The sequence below is a fragment of the Ranitomeya variabilis genome, chromosome 1, assembly GCF_051348905.1.
Source record: "Ranitomeya variabilis isolate aRanVar5 chromosome 1, aRanVar5.hap1, whole genome shotgun sequence".
Lineage (NCBI taxonomy): Eukaryota > Metazoa > Chordata > Amphibia > Anura > Dendrobatidae > Ranitomeya > Ranitomeya variabilis.
The window spans coordinates 8,267,694-8,289,705 of record NC_135232.1 but is presented as its reverse complement, the minus strand read 5'-3'; the positions used below and the strand labels follow the sequence as shown (position 1 = coordinate 8,289,705).

The 22,012-nt window shown below is 48.0% G+C and overlaps 1 protein-coding gene across 3 annotated transcripts in view; it reads right to left on the bottom strand.

Annotated features, from left to right (window-relative positions):
• Window positions 1-2,250: 2,250 nt before the first annotated feature.
• Window positions 2,251-22,012, bottom strand: part of LOC143793647 (uncharacterized) — a 42,432-nt gene continuing 22,670 nt past the window's right edge. Inside the window, exons 2-7 of one of the 3 annotated variants that reach the window (XM_077280705.1) lie at window positions 20,303-20,425; window positions 17,810-17,899; window positions 14,207-14,509; window positions 3,800-3,945; window positions 3,507-3,601; window positions 2,251-2,604 (exon numbers count right to left, since the gene is read on the bottom strand). In XM_077280705.1, coding sequence (XP_077136820.1) covers window positions 2,391-2,604; window positions 3,507-3,601; window positions 3,800-3,945; window positions 14,207-14,509; window positions 17,810-17,899; window positions 20,303-20,425 — 971 coding nt within the window. In that variant the 3' untranslated portion in view covers window positions 2,251-2,390. Of the gene's footprint in view, window positions 2,605-3,506; window positions 3,602-3,799; window positions 3,953-14,206; window positions 14,510-17,809; window positions 17,900-20,302; window positions 20,426-22,012 lie in introns of all 3 variants that reach the window. The other 2 variants (XM_077280706.1, XM_077280707.1) reach the window with 2 other exon arrangements.

Below are 22,012 nucleotides of genomic sequence, written 5' to 3'. Positions count from 1 at the left end.
CATTCAGTTGTTTAATTTTGTAGAAAAAAAGCCGATCACAGACATGGCACAAAACTAAAGTAATTTCACATGGAGAGACGCCCTATTGTGGCTACCAGGTACACATGAATTGGCCAATTTATGTGCTAAACGCTCTCATGCTTCATATTTCTAGTGCAGTAATGCAGTTCAATGTTCATGTTTCATGTTTGCAGGTTTCAGCGCTGCAGTGTGCTGCCTTATTTATTTGACTGTATATGAGTTGGTGACTGTAGGTTCAGCACCTGTTCACACTTAGTCTATGTTTGTTTGTGACGGTCAGTTTTTTGACATTTGAAATCTATATATTCTAAGGACTCACCCCACATATTGTAAGGACACGCCCCCACATAATGTAAGGACACACCCCCAAATATTGTAACGATATGCCCCACCACATATTGCAAGGACACGCCCCCCCATATAGTAAGGACTCACCCCACATATAGTAAGTACTCACCCCACAAATTGCAAGGCCACGCCCCCACATATAGTAAGTACTCACACAACATATTGTAGGGACACGCCCCCCACATATAGTAAGTACTCACCCCACAAATTGCAAGGCCACGCCCCCACATATAGTAAGTACTCACACAACATATTGTAGGGACATGCCCCCCACATAATGTAAGGACACACCTCACATATTGCAAGGACACGCCCCCCACATATAGTAAGTACTCACCCCACATATTGCAAGGCCACGCCCCCACATATTGTAAGGACTCACCCCACATATTGTAAGGACACGCCCCCACATAATGTAAGCACACACACCCAAATATTGTAACGATATGCCCCACCACATATTGCAAGGACACGCCCCCCACATATAGTAAGGACTCACCCCACATATTCCAAGGCCACACCCCCCACATATAGTAAGGACTCACCCCACATATTGCAAGGACACGCCCCCACATAATGTAAGGACTCACCCCACATATTGTAAGGCCACACCCCCCACATATTGTAAGGACACGCCCCCACAGATTATAAGGACACCCCCCACATAATGTAAGGACTCACCCCACATATTGTAAGGACTCACCCCACTTATTGTGAGGACATGCACCCACAGATTGTAAGGACACGCCCCCACAGTTTACAAGGACACGCCCCACATATTGTAAGGGCTTGCCCACCCTCCATATTTTAAGGACACACCTCACATTGTGAGAACACATCTCCACAGCTCATAAGGACAGGCCCCCACACATTGTAAGGACAGGCCCCACATATTGTAAGGACACGCCCCCACAGATTATAAGGACACCCCCCACATATTGTAAGGACAGGCCCCACATATTGTAAGGACACGCCCCCACAGATTATAAGGACACCCCCCACATATTGTAAGGACACCCCCCACATATTGTAAGGACACGGCCCACATATTGTGAGAACACACCTCCACAGCTCATAAGGACACGCCCCCACACATTGCATGGACACGCCTCCTATTAATCTACCTTTCTCACTTGTGACTATGGCAGGATCAGTCTTGACAACAGGCAGCGAACAGTGAGTTGCAAACATTACACACCTCTGTGTAGGGAAAAGGTGAAATGGCTCTTTCAGATGCAATATGAATATACATATTATTTATATCAGTACAAATCCAGAGAAAAATGTTTGTGAGACGTCAGTGAGCCACAGGTTTAGGGCACCTGTCACCCCAATATCATTTCTGATAAATTGGTTTTATCAGACTGTTGAGGATACGTGTGCTGGCAGTGACCCTTTATGGACTGGAGCTTTACTATTACACATGTGATCTGCACCATCCATGTGAATGACGATCCTGCGCAGCCGGACATCTTGTATTTCTGTATCTTTTGCACATAGGAGCTTGTGCGGGGACTGTTGTCAGGCAGGATTCTCAGTCATACGTGCCATGGGGGGCCCTAGGGATAAATATCCTATGGATCAGATTTATAATAATAATATTTTATTTATATCAGGCAAACATATTCCGCAGCACTTTACAGACATTGCCATCACAATCTACAATCCCCATCAGTATGTCTTTGGAATGTGGGAGGAAACTGGAGAACCCGGAGGAAACCCACGCAAACACGGGGAGAACATACAGACTCCTTGCAGATGTTGTCCTTGGTGGGATTTGAACCCAGGACCCCAGCGCTGCAAGGCTACTGTGCTAACCACTGAGCCACCGTATGGTGCTAACCACTGAGCCACTGTACAGAGCTAACCACTGAGCCACCGTGATTTATCCTGTGACAGGACTTTTATTAATAGTTGATGGAGACATTGTATAGCGTATATATGGGTGCTGGTCTTCATCGTTGTATCTACAGCTGGAGGTGACACCGGGGTGCGCAGCACACAGTGCGGGGGGGACGCGTTCATTTTCTGGATGCTTTTGTTCCTGGCTGTTGTCTCAAGCAGTAATATTCTGTGCCTGACAGAATCAGATGCGGGAGATCATAGCCACTGGAGGCATATGTCCTTATTGTGGTCAGGACGAGATTCTTTTCGCAGACGCACCTTTTCTTTTCTGAACAGTTCTCATACATTAAGCCTCTTTGGCTAATTTTCCAACAATTTCCATTTTGGATCCTGAAAAACAAAGTAAAAAGGATAAAGTACAAGAAAGATGTTGATGTGACTGTGTCTCAGACTCTTCGTACCTCATCGCACCGTGATACGAGCCTCGTACCGGCCACTAACTGCTCCTCTTATTCTTACTACTTCCAATAAGGACGAATAACAAACTCAGATCCTCCTGTGACCATCAAACATCTACTTGGTGATCCAACCAATCCACCCCTCGCCGGTGATCCATCCTTCCCTCTCTCCTTCCTTCTTGTTTCTCTCATTTTACCCTTTTCTGCTCTCTTCTGTACTGATTCTTCTCCCTCCTCTCTTATCTCAGCTCTCTCATCTCTTCTTCCCTCTTTGTCCTTTCTTCTCCTCTCGTTCTCTGGTCTTGGCTCCACTGTCTCGTGTTATTTCTGCCTTTCTTCTCGTTTCATCTACCTTCTTTCTCATTTCCTCTTCTCTCCTTTCCACCTTTCTTACATCCTGTCCCCTTCTTCTTATCTCTCCTCTTACTTTCCTTCCTTTCTTTGTTTCCCCTCTTTTCCGCTCCTCTCTAATGTTAGTTCCTCATTGTTCCCTTGTCTTTCCTCCTATCTCCATTTTCTTTTCTCTCTTCCCCTTTCTTCTCTTCTATGATGTCCTCTCCTTACCTCTTGTCTTTCTCATCTTGTTTTCCTCTCCCTTTGTTCTCAGTCATCTCTAGTTATTTTGCTGCCCTTAGGTAGGTCACCCATGGCTGGTTAGAGCTTCATCTCCTGGGGAACGTTCCTGGAAACCTCTGAGTATTGGAGTTACTGCCTTGTGAAGTCCATGCATGGCGATGCCATGATGGCATGGTGGCCGAGGGTCCTAGTAATGTGCACAGTAAAGCTGGACGACACTTTTCATAGACTGACGTCTCATTACATTGTCTGACTTACCAGTACTGTTCTGGCCATTCCCAACTCCAGAAATTCTCTGTCCATCTATATTCCTTCCCGACCCAGAAATCGTCTGTTTTGTTAGACAGAAACTCCTGAAATGAGTCATGAAAGGAGCAGTGTTATTCCTTGAATCAGAACCTCCGCCCACCACATTGATGGCTTCTTGGTGGACGTGTGATGGTTCAGAGGCCAAGGGATGACCGGTCTGCTGGTGGAGAAGTAGTGGAGACATTCTAACATCACGTCGCATGGACCAGAAGTAAGACCCTCACCAGACCCCCGGGCTTTACCTGAAGCGTCAGATCATTCCACAGGACGACAATAATGTTGGAGCCTCTGTTTTTACAAAACTCAACACAATCCATCCATTTTCCTTTTTCATCTGTGAGGAAGACACATTTACTACCAACCAGAATCCAACCTTCTGGGCAAATATCTGCAAAGTATAGAAATATGGATGCCATCACTACACTGTGAAAATACAGATGTCAAATATGGAGAATTACCAAGGTGAAAATGCCCGTGGTGCTGAACTTAGAGACACCGTAATGTTTCATAATCATGGAAATACGAAACTGTCATTATCTTATTGGAGAAATCTGCTTCACTCTTCCCCTGGATATCGATAGTTAACTCTAAGCTTAGAGGTAAAATCGGTCAAATCCATATTGGTAAAGACAGACTTTCCCATTACTGAGAGGGGAGATGATGGTTGGTGCTCTGAAACTTGTATGCAGAGTAGAGGGGGAAGGAAAAGGGAGGAGATAGAAGACATAGACATGGAGGGTGAGGAGCAAGAAGTAGGCAGCGACATGGAGGGTGAGGAGCAAGAGGTAGACATAGACATGGAGAATGAGGAGCAAGAGGTAGACAGAGACATGGAGGGTGAGGAGCAAGAGGTAGACATAGACATGGAGAATGAGGAGCAAGAGGTAGACAGAGACATGGAGGGTGAGGAGCAAGAGGTAGACACAGACATGGAGGGTGAGGAGCAAGAGGTAGACACAGACATGGAGGGTGAGGAGCAAGAAGTAGACAGAGACATGGAGAATGAGGAGCAAGAGGTAGACAGCGACATGGAGGGTGAGGAGCAAGAGGTAGACAGAGACATGGAGGGTGAGGAGCAAGAAGTAGGCAGCGACATGGAGGGTGAGGAGCAAGAAGTAGACGGAGACATGGAGAATGAGGAGCAAGAGGTAGACAGAGACATGGAGGGTGAGGAGCAAGAGGTAGATACAGACATGGAGGGTGAGGAGCAAGAGGTAGACAGAGACATGGAGGGTGAGGAGCAAGAGGTAGACAAAAACATGGAGGGTGAGGAGCAAGAGGTAGATACACACATGGAGGGTGAGGAACAAGAGGTAGACATAGACATGGAGAATGAGGAGCAAGAGGTAGACAGAGACATGGAGGGTGAGGAGCAAGAGGTAGACACAGACATGGAGGGTGAGGAGCAAGAGGTAGACATAGACATGGAGAATGAGGAGCAAGAGGTAGACAGAGACATGGAGGGTGAGGAGCAAGAGGTAGACACAGACATGGAGGGTGAGGAGCAAGAGGTAGACACAGACATGGAGGGTGAGGAGCAAGAAGTAGACAGAGACATGGAGAATGAGGAGCAAGAGGTAGACAGCGACATGGAGGGTGAGGAGCAAGAGGTAGACAGAGACATGGAGGGTGAGGAGCAAGAAGTAGGCAGCGACATGGAGGGTGAGGAGCAAGAAGTAGACGGAGACATGGAGAATGAGGAGCAAGAGGTAGACAGAGACATGGAGGGTGAGGAGCAAGAGGTAGATACAGACATGGAGGGTGAGGAGCAAGAGGTAGACAGAGACATGGAGGGTGAGGAGCAAGAGGTAGACAAAAACATGGAGGGTGAGGAGCAAGAGGTAGATACAGACATGGAGGGTGAGGAGCAAGAGGTAGACAGAGACATGGAGGGTGAGGAGCAAGAGGTAGACAGAAACATGGAGGGTGAGGAGCAAGAGGTAGACAGCGACATGGAGGGTGAGGAGCAAGAAGTATGCAGCGACATGGAGGGTGAGGAGCAAGAAGTAGATGGAGACATGGAGAATGAGGAGCAAGAGGTAGACAGAGACATGGAGGGTGAGGAGCAAGAAGTAGACGGAGACATGGAGAATGAGGAGCAAGAGGTAGACAGAGACATGGAGGGGGAGGAGCAAGAGGTAGACAGAGACATGGAGGGTGAGGAGCAAGACGTATGCAGCGACATGGAGGGTGAGGAGCAAGAAGTAGACAGAGACATGGAGAATGAGGAGCAAGAGGTAGACAGAGACATGGAGGGGGAGGAGCAAGAGGTAGACAGAGACATGGAGGATGAGGAGCAAAAGGTACACACAGACATGGAGGGTGAGGAGCAAGAGGTAGATGGAGACATGGAGAATGAGGAGCAAGAGGTAGACAGAGACATGGAGGGTGAGGAGCAAGAGGTAGACACAGACATGGAGGGTGAGGAGCAAAAGGTAGACACAGACATGGAGGGTGAGGAGCAAGACGTAGACAGAGACATGGAGAATGAGGAGCAAGAGGTAGACAGAGACATGGAGGGTGAGGAGCAAGAGGTAGACACAGACATGGAGGGTGAGGAGCAAAAGGTAGACACAGACATGGAGGGTGAGGAGCAAGACGTAGACAGAGACATGGAGAATGAGGAGCAAAAGGTAGACACAGACATGGAGGGTGAGGAGCAAGAAGTAGACAGAGACATGGAGAATGAGGAGCAAGAGGTAGGCAGCGACATGGAGGGTGAGGAGCAAGAAGTAGACATAGACATGGAGAATGAGGAGCAAGAGGTAGACAGAGACATGGAGGGTGAGGAGCAAGAGGTAGACAGAGACATGGAGGATGAGGAGCAAAAGGTAGACACAGACATGGAGGGTGAGGAGCAAGAAGTAGATGGAGACATGGAGAATGAGGAGCAAGAGGTAGACAGAGACATGGAGGGTGAGGAGCAAGAGGTAGACACAGACATGGAGGGTGAGGAGCAAAAGGTAGACACAGACATGGAGGGTGAGGAGCAAGACAGAGACAGAGACATGGAGAATGAGGAGCAAGAGGTAGACAGAGACATGGAGGGTGAGGAGCAAGAGGTAGACACAGACATGGAGAGTGAGGAGCAAGAGGTAGACACAGACATGTAGGGTGAGGAGCAAGAGGTAGACAGAGACATGGAGAGTGAGGAGCAAGATGTAGACAGAGACATGTAGAGTGAGGAGCAAGAGTCTCCCCTTTTCCTCATAGATTGTAAACTTGCGAGCAGCAGGGCCCTCATTCCTCCTGGTATCTGTTTTGAACTGTGATTTCTGTTATGCTGTAATGTCTGTTGTCTGTATAAGTCCCCTCTAGAAGTTGTAAAGCGCTGCGGAATATGTTGGCGCTATATAAATAAAATTATTATTATTTATTTATTATAGACAGAGACATGGAGAGTGAGGAGCAAGAGGTAGACAGAGACATGTAGGGTGAGGAGCAAGAGGTAGACAGAGACATGGAGAGTGAGGAGCAAGAGGTAGACCGAGACATGGAGAGTGAGGAGCAAGAGGTAGACAGAGACATGGAGGGTGAGAAGCAAGAGGTAGACACAGACATGTAGGGTGAGGAGCAAGAGGTAGACAGAGACATGGAGGGTGAGGAGCAAGAGGTAGACAGAGACATGGAGGGTGAGGAGCAAGAGGTAGACAAAAACATGGAGGGTGAGGAGCAAGAGGTAGATACACACATGGAGGGTGAGGAACAAGAGGTAGACATAGACATGGAGAATGAGGAGCAAGAGGTAGACAGAGACATGGAGGGTGAGGAGCAAGAGGTAGACACAGACATGGAGGGTGAGGAGCAAGAGGTAGACATAGACATGGAGAATGAGGAGCAAGAGGTAGACAGAGACATGGAGGGTGAGGAGCAAGAGGTAGACACAGACATGGAGGGTGAGGAGCAAGAGGTAGACACAGACATGGAGGGTGAGGAGCAAGAAGTAGACAGAGACATGGAGAATGAGGAGCAAGAGGTAGACAGCGACATGGAGGGTGAGGAGCAAGAGGTAGACAGAGACATGGAGGGTGAGGAGCAAGAAGTAGGCAGCGACATGGAGGGTGAGGAGCAAGAAGTAGACGGAGACATGGAGAATGAGGAGCAAGAGGTAGACAGAGACATGGAGGGTGAGGAGCAAGAGGTAGATACAGACATGGAGGGTGAGGAGCAAGAGGTAGACAGAGACATGGAGGGTGAGGAGCAAGAGGTAGACAAAAACATGGAGGGTGAGGAGCAAGAGGTAGATACAGACATGGAGGGTGAGGAGCAAGAGGTAGACAGAGACATGGAGGGTGAGGAGCAAGAGGTAGACAGAAACATGGAGGGTGAGGAGCAAGAGGTAGACAGCGACATGGAGGGTGAGGAGCAAGAAGTATGCAGCGACATGGAGGGTGAGGAGCAAGAAGTAGATGGAGACATGGAGAATGAGGAGCAAGAGGTAGACAGAGACATGGAGGGTGAGGAGCAAGAAGTAGACGGAGACATGGAGAATGAGGAGCAAGAGGTAGACAGAGACATGGAGGGGGAGGAGCAAGAGGTAGACAGAGACATGGAGGGTGAGGAGCAAGACGTATGCAGCGACATGGAGGGTGAGGAGCAAGAAGTAGACAGAGACATGGAGAATGAGGAGCAAGAGGTAGACAGAGACATGGAGGGGGAGGAGCAAGAGGTAGACAGAGACATGGAGGATGAGGAGCAAAAGGTACACACAGACATGGAGGGTGAGGAGCAAGAGGTAGATGGAGACATGGAGAATGAGGAGCAAGAGGTAGACAGAGACATGGAGGGTGAGGAGCAAGAGGTAGACACAGACATGGAGGGTGAGGAGCAAAAGGTAGACACAGACATGGAGGGTGAGGAGCAAGACGTAGACAGAGACATGGAGAATGAGGAGCAAGAGGTAGACAGAGACATGGAGGGTGAGGAGCAAGAGGTAGACACAGACATGGAGGGTGAGGAGCAAAAGGTAGACACAGACATGGAGGGTGAGGAGCAAGACGTAGACAGAGACATGGAGAATGAGGAGCAAAAGGTAGACACAGACATGGAGGGTGAGGAGCAAGAAGTAGACAGAGACATGGAGAATGAGGAGCAAGAGGTAGGCAGCGACATGGAGGGTGAGGAGCAAGAAGTAGACATAGACATGGAGAATGAGGAGCAAGAGGTAGACAGAGACATGGAGGGTGAGGAGCAAGAGGTAGACAGAGACATGGAGGATGAGGAGCAAAAGGTAGACACAGACATGGAGGGTGAGGAGCAAGAAGTAGATGGAGACATGGAGAATGAGGAGCAAGAGGTAGACAGAGACATGGAGGGTGAGGAGCAAGAGGTAGACACAGACATGGAGGGTGAGGAGCAAAAGGTAGACACAGACATGGAGGGTGAGGAGCAAGACAGAGACAGAGACATGGAGAATGAGGAGCAAGAGGTAGACAGAGACATGGAGGGTGAGGAGCAAGAGGTAGACACAGACATGGAGAGTGAGGAGCAAGAGGTAGACACAGACATGTAGGGTGAGGAGCAAGAGGTAGACAGAGACATGGAGAGTGAGGAGCAAGATGTAGACAGAGACATGTAGAGTGAGGAGCAAGAGTCTCCCCTTTTCCTCATAGATTGTAAACTTGCGAGCAGCAGGGCCCTCATTCCTCCTGGTATCTGTTTTGAACTGTGATTTCTGTTATGCTGTAATGTCTGTTGTCTGTATAAGTCCCCTCTATAAGTTGTAAAGCGCTGCGGAATATGTTGGCGCTATATAAATAAAATTATTATTATTTATTTATTATAGACAGAGACATGGAGAGTGAGGAGCAAGAGGTAGACAGAGACATGTAGGGTGAGGAGCAAGAGGTAGACAGAGACATGGAGAGTGAGGAGCAAGAGGTAGACCGAGACATGGAGAGTGAGGAGCAAGAGGTAGACAGAGACATGGAGGGTGAGAAGCAAGAGGTAGACACAGACATGTAGGGTGAGGAGCAAGAGGTAGACAGAGACATGGAGGGTGAGGAGCAAGAGGTAGACAGAGACATGGAGGGTGAGGAGCAAGAGGTAGACAAAAACATGGAGGGTGAGGAGCAAGAGGTAGATACACACATGGAGGGTGAGGAACAAGAGGTAGACATAGACATGGAGAATGAGGAGCAAGAGGTAGACAGAGACATGGAGGGTGAGGAGCAAGAGGTAGACACAGACATGGAGGGTGAGGAGCAAGAGGTAGACATAGACATGGAGAATGAGGAGCAAGAGGTAGACAGAGACATGGAGGGTGAGGAGCAAGAGGTAGACACAGACATGGAGGGTGAGGAGCAAGAGGTAGACACAGACATGGAGGGTGAGGAGCAAGAAGTAGACAGAGACATGGAGAATGAGGAGCAAGAGGTAGACAGCGACATGGAGGGTGAGGAGCAAGAGGTAGACAGAGACATGGAGGGTGAGGAGCAAGAAGTAGGCAGCGACATGGAGGGTGAGGAGCAAGAAGTAGACGGAGACATGGAGAATGAGGAGCAAGAGGTAGACAGAGACATGGAGGGTGAGGAGCAAGAGGTAGATACAGACATGGAGGGTGAGGAGCAAGAGGTAGACAGAGACATGGAGGGTGAGGAGCAAGAGGTAGACAAAAACATGGAGGGTGAGGAGCAAGAGGTAGATACAGACATGGAGGGTGAGGAGCAAGAGGTAGACAGAGACATGGAGGGTGAGGAGCAAGAGGTAGACAGAAACATGGAGGGTGAGGAGCAAGAGGTAGACAGCGACATGGAGGGTGAGGAGCAAGAAGTATGCAGCGACATGGAGGGTGAGGAGCAAGAAGTAGATGGAGACATGGAGAATGAGGAGCAAGAGGTAGACAGAGACATGGAGGGTGAGGAGCAAGAAGTAGACGGAGACATGGAGAATGAGGAGCAAGAGGTAGACAGAGACATGGAGGGGGAGGAGCAAGAGGTAGACAGAGACATGGAGGGTGAGGAGCAAGACGTATGCAGCGACATGGAGGGTGAGGAGCAAGAAGTAGACAGAGACATGGAGAATGAGGAGCAAGAGGTAGACAGAGACATGGAGGGGGAGGAGCAAGAGGTAGACAGAGACATGGAGGATGAGGAGCAAAAGGTACACACAGACATGGAGGGTGAGGAGCAAGAGGTAGATGGAGACATGGAGAATGAGGAGCAAGAGGTAGACAGAGACATGGAGGGTGAGGAGCAAGAGGTAGACACAGACATGGAGGGTGAGGAGCAAAAGGTAGACACAGACATGGAGGGTGAGGAGCAAGACGTAGACAGAGACATGGAGAATGAGGAGCAAGAGGTAGACAGAGACATGGAGGGTGAGGAGCAAGAGGTAGACACAGACATGGAGGGTGAGGAGCAAAAGGTAGACACAGACATGGAGGGTGAGGAGCAAGACGTAGACAGAGACATGGAGAATGAGGAGCAAAAGGTAGACACAGACATGGAGGGTGAGGAGCAAGAAGTAGACAGAGACATGGAGAATGAGGAGCAAGAGGTAGGCAGCGACATGGAGGGTGAGGAGCAAGAAGTAGACATAGACATGGAGAATGAGGAGCAAGAGGTAGACAGAGACATGGAGGGTGAGGAGCAAGAGGTAGACAGAGACATGGAGGATGAGGAGCAAAAGGTAGACACAGACATGGAGGGTGAGGAGCAAGAAGTAGATGGAGACATGGAGAATGAGGAGCAAGAGGTAGACAGAGACATGGAGGGTGAGGAGCAAGAGGTAGACACAGACATGGAGGGCGAGGAGCAAAAGGTAGACACAGACATGGAGGGTGAGGAGCAAGACAGAGACAGAGACATGGAGAATGAGGAGCAAGAGGTAGACAGAGACATGGAGGGTGAGGAGCAAGAGGTAGACACAGACATGGAGAGTGAGGAGCAAGAGGTAGACACAGACATGTAGGGTGAGGAGCAAGAGGTAGACAGAGACATGGAGAGTGAGGAGCAAGATGTAGACAGAGACATGTAGAGTGAGGAGCAAGAGTCTCCCCTTTTCCTCATAGATTGTAAACTTGCGAGCAGCAGGGCCCTCATTCCTCCTGGTATCTGTTTTGAACTGTGATTTCTGTTATGCTGTAATGTCTGTTGTCTGTATAAGTCCCCTCTATAAGTTGTAAAGCGCTGCGGAATATGTTGGCGCTATATAAATAAAATTATTATTATTTATTTATTATAGACAGAGACATGGAGAGTGAGGAGCAAGAGGTAGACAGAGACATGTAGGGTGAGGAGCAAGAGGTAGACAGAGACATGGAGAGTGAGGAGCAAGAGGTAGACAGAGACATGGAGAGTGAGGAGCAAGAGGTAGACAGAGACATGGAGGGTGAGAAGCAAGAGGTAGACACAGACATGTAGGGTGAGGAGCAAGAGGTAGACAGAGACATGGAGAGTGAGGAGCACGAGGTAGACAGAGACATGGAGAGTGAGGAGCAAGAGGTAGACAGAGACATGGAGAGTGAGGAGCAAGAGGTAGACAGAGACATGTAGGGTGAGGAGCAAGAGGTAGACATCGACATGGAGGGTGAGGAGCAAGAGGTAGACAGAGACATGGAGAATGAGGAGCAAGAGGTAGACAGAGACATGGAGGGTGAGGAGCAAGAGGTAGACTGCGACATGGAGGGTGAGGAGCAAAAGGTAGACAGAGACATGGAGGGTGAGGAGCAAGAGGTAGACTGCGACATGGAGGGTGAGGAGCAAAAGGTAGACAGAGACATGGAGGGTGAGGAGCAAGAGGTAGACAGAGACATGGAGAGTGAGGAGCAAGAGGTAGACACAGACATGTAGGGTGTGGAGCAAGAGGTAGACACAGACATGGAGAGTGAGGAGCAAGACGTAGATAGAGACATGGAGAGTGAGGAGCAAGAGGTAGACAGAGACATGGAGGGTGAGGAGCAAGAGGTAGACAGAGACATGGAGGGTGAGGAGCAAGAGGTAGACAGAGACATGGAGAGTGAGGAGCAAGAGGTAGACACAGACATGTAGGGTGAGGAGCAAGAGGTAGACAGAGACATGGAGAGTGAGGAGCAAGAGGTAGACAGAGACATGGAGAGTGAGGAGCAAGAGGTAGACAGACATGGAGAGTGAGGAGCAAGAGGTAGACAGAGACATGGAGGGTGAGGAGCAAGAGGTAGACAGAGACATGGAGAGTGAGGAGCAAGAGGTAGACACAGACATGGAGGGTGAGAAGCAAGAGGTAGACAGAGACATGGAGGGTGAGGAGCAAGAGGTAGACAGCGACATGGAGGGTGAGGAGCAAGAGGTAGACAGAGACATTGAGGGTGAGGAGCAAGAGGCAGACACATATATAAGAGGGATTGCTATAGACAGGCACACACAAAGGAAAAGAGTTAGACGCAGACATCTTGAGAATGAATGAACAGTCCAGGAGCCAAAAGAAGGGAATTTCTCTGATCGGAAATAATAAGAAAGTTTTGTATTTTCACATGTACTATTGATTTCTGAAAACAATAAAACAATGGCCACTCTTTAATAGATTGGGGTCCTACTATGGCGGTCGCGGAGACTCAGCAGTGGCGTCTATATTCTGATCCCAGTCTTCACTAACAACCTCATGTTCCTATTGGGACACGTGTTGCCGCAGCAGATGAAGGTATAACATTTGTATTGCTCCAGGGCTTTTTTCGGCAGTTATGGCATCAGTGTGAATTAGTCCTTAACAACCAGGAGGTTTTCGCTCTAAATGACCAGATAGGATTTTGGAACATTTGGCTATTTAATAAATAATTTATTTAGATGTAAATTGTCCACTTTTATTCACATCATAATGACGTGTTAGAACGGCTTTTTTCATTTGTCTTGAAATTTACAAGAGATTTGTGAAAATTGTCTGAAAAAATCCCAACTCAGCTGCCCCATTCTACAATCACAAGTCTTTAAAGTTTCTGAACTAGCCAGATGTAATGAGGCCCCGGGGCCCGGTGGGATTACGACTGAGTATTACCAGACTTTGAACCCATGAACTCACCATTCTTCACCAAAGGGTTTAACGTTGTTGCCGCAAAGGATAGGATCCTAATGTTCCAAGTGACTATGTTCACTATCCCAAAACCAGAAGAAGCCCACCTCTCCATCACATGTAGGCCTACTTATCTCCAAGCTGAGGTACATAATCATAGACTACGTCTGAGGCCAGGATCACATCACATCTATCTTCCCATTGTTGATTCAAACGTACCCCCTAAAGGAACCATTGACTTTGGTTAGGCAAAATCTAAAATCCGAATCTTTGGACTTTGCTTGACCTTTTCTCTGGAGGTGTCCATCTTTATACCTGAGGAGCCACAGGCTGGAGATAAGCAGGCAATAATTAAAAACTTATCTGTGACAATCATATTTTCCATGGAGTTTTTGAGGTCATGTGGTGAGGTGGACTTTTTTAGAAATGCTCTAGTGTGCCGAAGTTTTAGGGTTGCTCTAGGGTGGTGCAATTTTGTGAAAAGCTTTGATGTTGGGGAGTTTTTGGAGATGCTCCAGTGTAGGAGAGTGTTGGAAGACACTCTGATGTTTAGTTTTTGGAGATTCTCTGATGTAGTGGAGTTTTTGGATTTATGCATGATGCCCCATCATCTGCCATGTCATCAGGTACATCACTCTAGAGTTGGTGTCTCACCCACCCCATACCTCTTTCCCTCTGACTTATCTTTGCTTGCTCTTCGCTCATCATCTTCTCCGCTCTTTCCAGCTCCATCTGAGCTCTGCTTGTTATGGTTTTCTGGGCCTGCAGCTCGTCTTCTGTTCGTTGTAGTGAGGAGGCGAGCCTGTCTGTCTCCTCCGTCAGCTGCCTGACTCTTTGCTCAGTAGTTTGCAGGTCTCTCCGAAGAGTGGTCAGGACGTGCTCTCTACTCTGCACATTCTGTATTAGACTTCTGTTTATTGCTTGATGACTTGTAGAAAGAGCCTGGAGTTCGCTGGACACGTGGAGGTCTGTAGGAGAAATACGAGTGCCAAAATAATCATAACTTATCAAATCACCGCTGATCTCACCATGATGTCCTACACTCCAGCACGGCCCCTTATTTAAGGTTTTTAGTATACGCCCGGTTGGTAATTTATTAATAGACTTCGTGGGGGAATAACAGAGGAATAGCACCATACAGAGCTATAAGAAAACTTTAGACAAAAGAGCGGACGGACCCTCTTATTCCACAAGATTAGATGGGGTCACTAGAACTTAGAGATCTCATGGAAAAAACTGCAACGTCCATTTGTGTAGACTCACAGAAAGCTATAGGAACATGGGTGGTCCTTGATAGTTACTCCTTGCTCTTGTACCAGCGCAGCAGCCATATGGGATGGCGGCTCAAAATCAAAAGACCACCAAAAACAGCACTGTGCAGATGTGTCCTAGTCAGTGACGCTGCTACCATTAGGCGATTTGAGCTCTTTGGCTCAGGCGGCAGAAGAGAGGGGGCAGCAGATTCTGTAGTTCCCGGCCCCTAGGGGCCCCCAGCCAGGAGCGGACATACCGCCAATGCCACTGCTCTGGGGCTGAGAGGTGGAGGGTGGCCCCTGCAGGCAGGCCCCGTATCATGTAGCATCAGGCCCCTGTCACTCCCTCCTGTAATCCTGCCAACACCCTCAGCTGGGGAGAGAGTGGCGCGGGAAGTGCAGGACTTCAAAAGGGGGCGTGTCATGCAGGGAGAGACGCTGGCCAATGAACGCTTTCCTCACCAGGCTGAGGAGAGCGCTCACTGGCTGCCGTCTGTTCTCCTGCATGGCGCGTCCCTGGTGACTGGTGAGTACTCACCTACAGTACACTCAGGGGCCCCGCAGCACGCAGGAACATCAGTGGAGGGAGAGCAGGACTTACAAGGGGTCTTCTTCCTCCACTGCTCTGTTCCCAGCAGGCTGCAGCATCTCCGTCCTCACTGTGAAGAGATGGGGCAGGAGCTCACTGCACAGGACAGCACAGCAGCACCAGGGGGCTGATATCAGACTGCTCTGTGCCCCATCCCCCACAGTGGGGTCTGCAGCCCTCTCCAGCTGAACTGCCCTCCTCCAAGGCTCCTCTGATCACCTATACAAGATTAGTATGTGTGTATGTATGTGCTTGTATATGTATGTATGTGCATCTGTGTATGTACAGTGTGTGTGTATCTATGTGTATGCTTCTGTGTGTATCTGTGTATGCATGTACAGTATATGTGTCTATGTGCGATATATTTGTATGTATATACGGTATGTATGTTTATGTGCATGTATGTACAGTATATGTGTATGTCTGTGTGTACGGTATGTGTATACTTTGTGTATATAACTGTATATGTATGTACGGTACGAGTATGTGTATCTATGTGTATGTACGGTATATGCGTGTATGTATGACGGTATGTGTATCTGTGTGTATGTACAGTATATGTATGTACGGTATGTGTGTGTACGGTATCTGTGTGTATGTACGGTATATGCATGTGTGTATGTATAGTACATGTATGTATGACAGTATATATATGTGTATCTGTGTGTATGTATGTACGGTATATGTATGTGTATCTGTATGTATGTACACTGCAGTATGTGTGTTTGCATATAAGGTATATGTATGTGTATCTATGGGTAACATATATATTTATTACAAAAACACTATATATATATATATATATATATATATCCATCTCAGTGAAAAAATATAAATATATATATTTTTTAGAGGTGTGGGGCCCAAAATAGAACTTTTGCTATGGGGCCCTGTGATTGCTGTGTCGGCCCCTGCTTGCAGGGCAGTGATAATGAGGGCAATCTGACTTGTTTCTCAGAGCCCGAGGCTCCAGGGTGCCATGGCCAGATTGCCATCATCATAAGCAGTGTATCAGGCAGGAAGGGGGCCCAGACACATTTCTTGAACAGGGGCAACAAGCTATTAGTGTCCGCCCCTGCCCCCAGCCAGTGGCGTGTCGCTAATAGCAGCACACCATGCAGCTGCTATGGGGCCCATGAGTCAAAGGGGCTCGCCCAGTGCCAGTGAAGAAGGAGCAGTGGGTGACAGGAGGCAGCAGCCGGCTGCTGCGGCTAAAGCCTGTGCCCGCTGCTAAAGAGAAATTCGTAGTCACTGCTCCCCACGCCCATAGTCGCTCCCACCACCATGCACTGAAGCCGGTGCCGAGAGATGGGAGGGACTATAGGAGTGGAGAGCAGTGAATATTCACTTCACTTTAATAGCGGTCACAGTAGCCGCAGCTGCAGGCTTCCTGCTGCTAGACGATCACATGTGCCCGCTACTAAAGGGAATGAATATTCACTGCTCTCCACACCCATGAATACAATATATATCAGTACATGGTGGCCATAATGCTGTAGGACTGCATTATATTCTATGTGTTATACTATATGTCAGTATTATATTCTATATGGGGACTGCATTATACTCTGGAGGACTATGGGGAGTGTATTATACTCTATGGAGGACTATGGGGAGTGCGTTATACTATATGGAGGATTAGAGGGAATATATTATACTATATGGAGGACTATGGGGAGTCTATTATACTATGGAGGACTATGGGGAGTCTATTATACTAGGGAGGACTATGGGGAGTCTATTATACTTATATCTTATGGGGCCATAGCGCTTGTGCAGCACTATATAGGGCAAATATCTCTATGGAGCATCTTATGGGGCCCTTATTACCCTTTATGCAGGATTATATGGGGCATATTTTAATATGGAGCATCTAATGGGGCCCATCAAACTGTATGGAGCATTATATGGGGCTCCTGATTCAATATGGATATTCAAAAACACTTCACCTACTGATGTCTCAATTAATTTTACTTTTATTGGTATCTATTATTACTTTTGACATTTACCGGTAGCTGCTGCATTTTCCACTCTAGGCTTATACTCGAGTCACTAACTTTTCCCAGTTTTTTGTGGCAAAATTAGGGGGGTCGGCTTATACTCGGGTCGGCTTATACTCGAGTATATACGGTAACTGGATTTGCGCTGCTAGTTTTTTTTTATAAAACTCCGAGGTCAAGTGCCCGCCCCCCCTCCTCCCTCCCTCCTTCCCGCCCCCCCTCCAGCAGGGACTGTGTGTGTGTGGGGGGGGCGCCATTTTTCCGTTCGCCTCAGGCAGCAGAGAGGCTAGGTTCACCCCTGGTCCTAGTGTGAGTGTTGCCTATCGCGACTGGTGTTGCGTGAGCTCCCAACCGCCCCTTCACTCCAACACATAAGTCTGAAATGTTTCATTGGATTTCGCAGAAATTTCTGTGAATTTTACTCACATTTTATAGTCCTTTCGATGGTAATTGTGGAAAGTATAAGACTGAGCATCAGGAACAGAAGAGCCAAGTGCGGAGCCCAACGTCTGAACCCTAAATAACAGAGAAGGTTACTGGACGCTGAGGGCAGAGATGGGTCACATTGTGTTATGCAGTAATGTCCGGAGCAGAGCGGAGGGCATTCCACCGAGAAGACTCGCTCCTCAGTACTGTTAGGTTAGGTGCCCACCATCAGGAACAGCAGCGTTTTGGATGCAGCTCATTTGTGCAGCTCTACGTCACAATCACAGTGGATGGATTTATAGAGATCCCGCGCTCACTGTGCTTCTATTTAACGCTACGTAAGCGCACCCGTGATGCAGCATGTCAATCTCTGTAGAAGTGGATGTTGAGTGTCGTTACATGTGGTGGATCCGCATCTACTGACAAACAAGGGCATCAATTAGAAAGCATCGAAAATACGCTGCATCCAATGCGCTGCAATTCCTGATTGTGGGGATGTAGCCTTAGATTATGGCTGTACAATCTACTATCTGCGATGCCATCCTGTGCCACCCACAGCACAGACTTGTCTATGACCCAATGGCTTAGAGCAGCTGTCAAAAGACACCAACACCCTAAAAAATTCAGTCATTACATGACTATCCATCCTCTCCTCCCAGCACTGATCCTCGATGTCAATGCTGGTCATATGTGGACACCCCATGGAACCCCGAGCAATGCAGGAGCTGGGACAGGGGAGCACTAATGGTGCCGCTGGTATTAGTAATGATGGCAACCGTGTAGCATGCAGTTACAGTGATCAGTCTCTGGTAATGTCACCCCCGGATGGCGATCCTTCTGGTAGAGTCACTCTATGGCGGTGTCAGGCTACACTGCTGTCACCTTCTGGTGGTGATCTCTTTGATAGTGTCACTCTCTACTGGTGTCACTCTCTGGTCTTGTCACACTCTGATAGCAGCCCCTCTATTTATGGCCCATCTGGTGGTGACATTCTCTAGTGGTAGCCTCTCTGGTAATGTCACCCTATGCCCTCGGGTAGTGACATTCTCTGGAGGTGTCACATTCTGAAAGGTGTCACACTCAGGTGGTGATGACTTTGGTGGTGTCACGCTCAGGCAATGTCACGCTCTGGTCATGTCACTCACTGATAGCAGCCCCTCTATTTATGACCCCTCTGCTTTTGATGTAACACCCCAGGTAACCGGTTGTTACAGTGATGTTGCCTTCCTTTCGGGGTGGGTGATGTCATGCCTGGAGTCAAGGAGGATTCCCTTTAACAGGTAATACATCTACATGCAACGCATTCTGAATCCAGGCCAGAAGGGGGAGCTCTGAATCCAGGCCAAACAGGGGAGCTTCCCCCAGATATATGTATTCTGGTCTGGAGGAGGAGTTAGGGAGTTGATCCAGTTAGTTGGAGTGTGGAGAAAGTGGGGCTGTGCAGCCACATGTGGTGCTGCAGCTCCAGGACAGAAAAGAACCAGAAGGGTTGTAGTGATAGCAAGTGTGAGAGGGGAGAAGCACAGGAGAATCAAGGAGTTCGGAGGGGAACTGTGACCGGGCACCCTCCGAGCTGAAGTGCAGAAACCGGGCACCGGGAGCCCGAGGCTGTGTCGCACTCCACGTCCCACAGCAGAACCAGAAGGACAGAAGATTGTAAGTCTTCTGTCCGCACCCACACCTGAAGGTGCAGCAGTAAACAGAGAGCCCAAGTCATGATAGGGACCCTGCAAAAAAGGCTTGCATTGCCCACCATACTGGTACTGTCCCAGGACAGGAGAGAGAGGACCTTGTAAGGGAGCCACAGGCAGCAAAGCCTCACAAAAGAGCACTAAAGGGAAGGCTTACAATCCTCACCTGGGAAAGGGATCCACCATTGCCTCCAGGCCGGCTGGACCACATCACTTCCTGTTGCTGGTACCATGGACTGTGGCTTACTACAACCAGTAAATCAGGTAAAGAGATTGTAACCCTGTGTCCTTTGTTTATTTCCAGCACCACACCATCTTTGCCCAAACACACCGGGAGCCCTGGGGACCCAGCTTCACCCGTGGGAGGCGATACCATCTTTGCTGCAGTACTACCACCCCCAGAGGACCCCTTTAAGCAGTGTCGGTCGCCCTTGACCAAGTACCACAGGTGGCATCACAAACTTTTATTACTTTACAAATCCCTTTAAAGACTATCCCTTTTACTTGGGTGCACAGGGCCAAGGACCGGGTCGCCACCACTGTGTCCACCCCTTTAATAACGACGGGACCCGGTACCGAGTATCCCCAGGCCCTGGCGGGCATTCCAGTGACATTCTCTACTGGTAGCCTCTCTGGTAATGTCACTCTCGGGTATTGCGATCCTCTGCTTGATGTCACTGTCTGGCGGTGGTCCCGATGGTGGCCCTGTTGTTGTCATACAGATATTGCTAATTGATATATTGCCCATTTACGCAGCATAGAGAGACTTTTGAACCTTGATGCTCACAATTCACGACGCTACCTGTTAGAAGGGGACGCCATCTTCCACTAGGAGGCACTTCGGGGACTTTTTCCTCTCTTGGTGGTTTATCAACATTTTCATAGGTTTCATCCAAGAAATGGCTGTGTCTCTCATGTGGGGTCTCTGTAACACAGGAGGGAATTGATCACATAAAGGGGCTCATCTCCATCTGGTACTTACTGTGATGGACAGAGGGACATGAATCCACCAAACTCATATCAGACTGTATTCATCCGTATGAGGACCTATGTGACCGTATAGTTTTATATAGTTTATAAGATTGAAGGTAGAAAGAAGTCCATCAAGTTCAACTTACTGCCTTCCGGACACGTTCACACGATCAGTATTTGGTCAGTATTTTACATCAGTATTTGTAGCCAAAACCAGGAGGGGGTGATAATACAGAAGTGGTGCGGATGTTTCTGTTATACTTTTCCTCTATTTGTTCCACTCCTGGTTTTGCCTTACCATTATGTCAGTATTTTACATCAGTATTTGTGACCGTATGACCTGTAGCCTGACGCATTGATTTAGAGGAAATAAAACCCCCAAAAGGCAGAGATTAATAGCCCCATATTAGGGGAAAAATTCTTTCTGACTCCACATACAACAATCAGACAAGTTCCCCAGATCAACTTCCATCACAGACTCAGAGACCATAACCAGAGTCTCACAGCTCTTACAGTAAAGAATCCAGAGTCTCACTGTTCTTACAGTGAAGAATCCACACTCTCACTGCTCTTACAGTAAAGAATCCATAGTCTCACTGCTGTCACAGTAAAGAATCCAGAGTCTCACTGCTCTTACAGTAAAGAATCCAGTCTCACTGCTGTCACAGTAAAGAATCCATAGTCTCACTGCTGTCACAGTAAAGAATCCAGAGTCTCACTGCTCTTACAGTAAAGAATCCATAGTCTCACTGCTCTTACAATAAAGAATCCATAGTCTCACTGCTCTTACAATAAAGAATCCAGAGTCTCGCTACTCTTACAGTGAAGAATCCAGAGCCTCACTGCTCTTACAGTAAATAATCCAGAGTCTCACTGCTCTTACAGTAAAGAATCCAGAGTCTCACTGTTCTTACAGTAAAGAATCCATAGTCTCACTGGTCTTACAGTGAAGAATCTGCAGCCTCACTGCTCTTACAGTAAAGAATCCATAGTCTCACTGCTCTTAGAGTAAAGAATCCCGAGTCTCACTGCTCTTACAGTAAAGAATCCATGATTTCACTGCCCTTACAATAAAAAATCCATAATCTCACTGCTCTTACAATAAAGAAGCCAGAGTCTCACTGCTCTTGCAGTAAAGAATCTATAGTCTCACTGCTGTCACAGTATAGAATCCAGAATCTCACTGCTCTTACAGCAAATAATCCATAGTCTCACTGCTCTTACAATAAAGGATCCATAGTCTCACTGCTCTTACAGTAAAGAATCTATAGTCTCACTGCTTATACAACAATGAATCCGCAGTCTCACTGCTTTTACAGTAAAGAATCCATAGTCTCACTGCTGTCACAGTAAAGAATCCAGAGTCTCACTGCTCTTACAGTAAATAATCCATAGTCTCACTGCTCTTACAATAAAGGATCCATAGTCTCACTGCTCTTACAGTAAAGAATCTATAGTCTCACTGCTTATACAGCAAAGAATCTGCAGTCTCACTGCTTTTACAGTAAATAATCCATAGTCTCACTGCTGTCACAGTAAA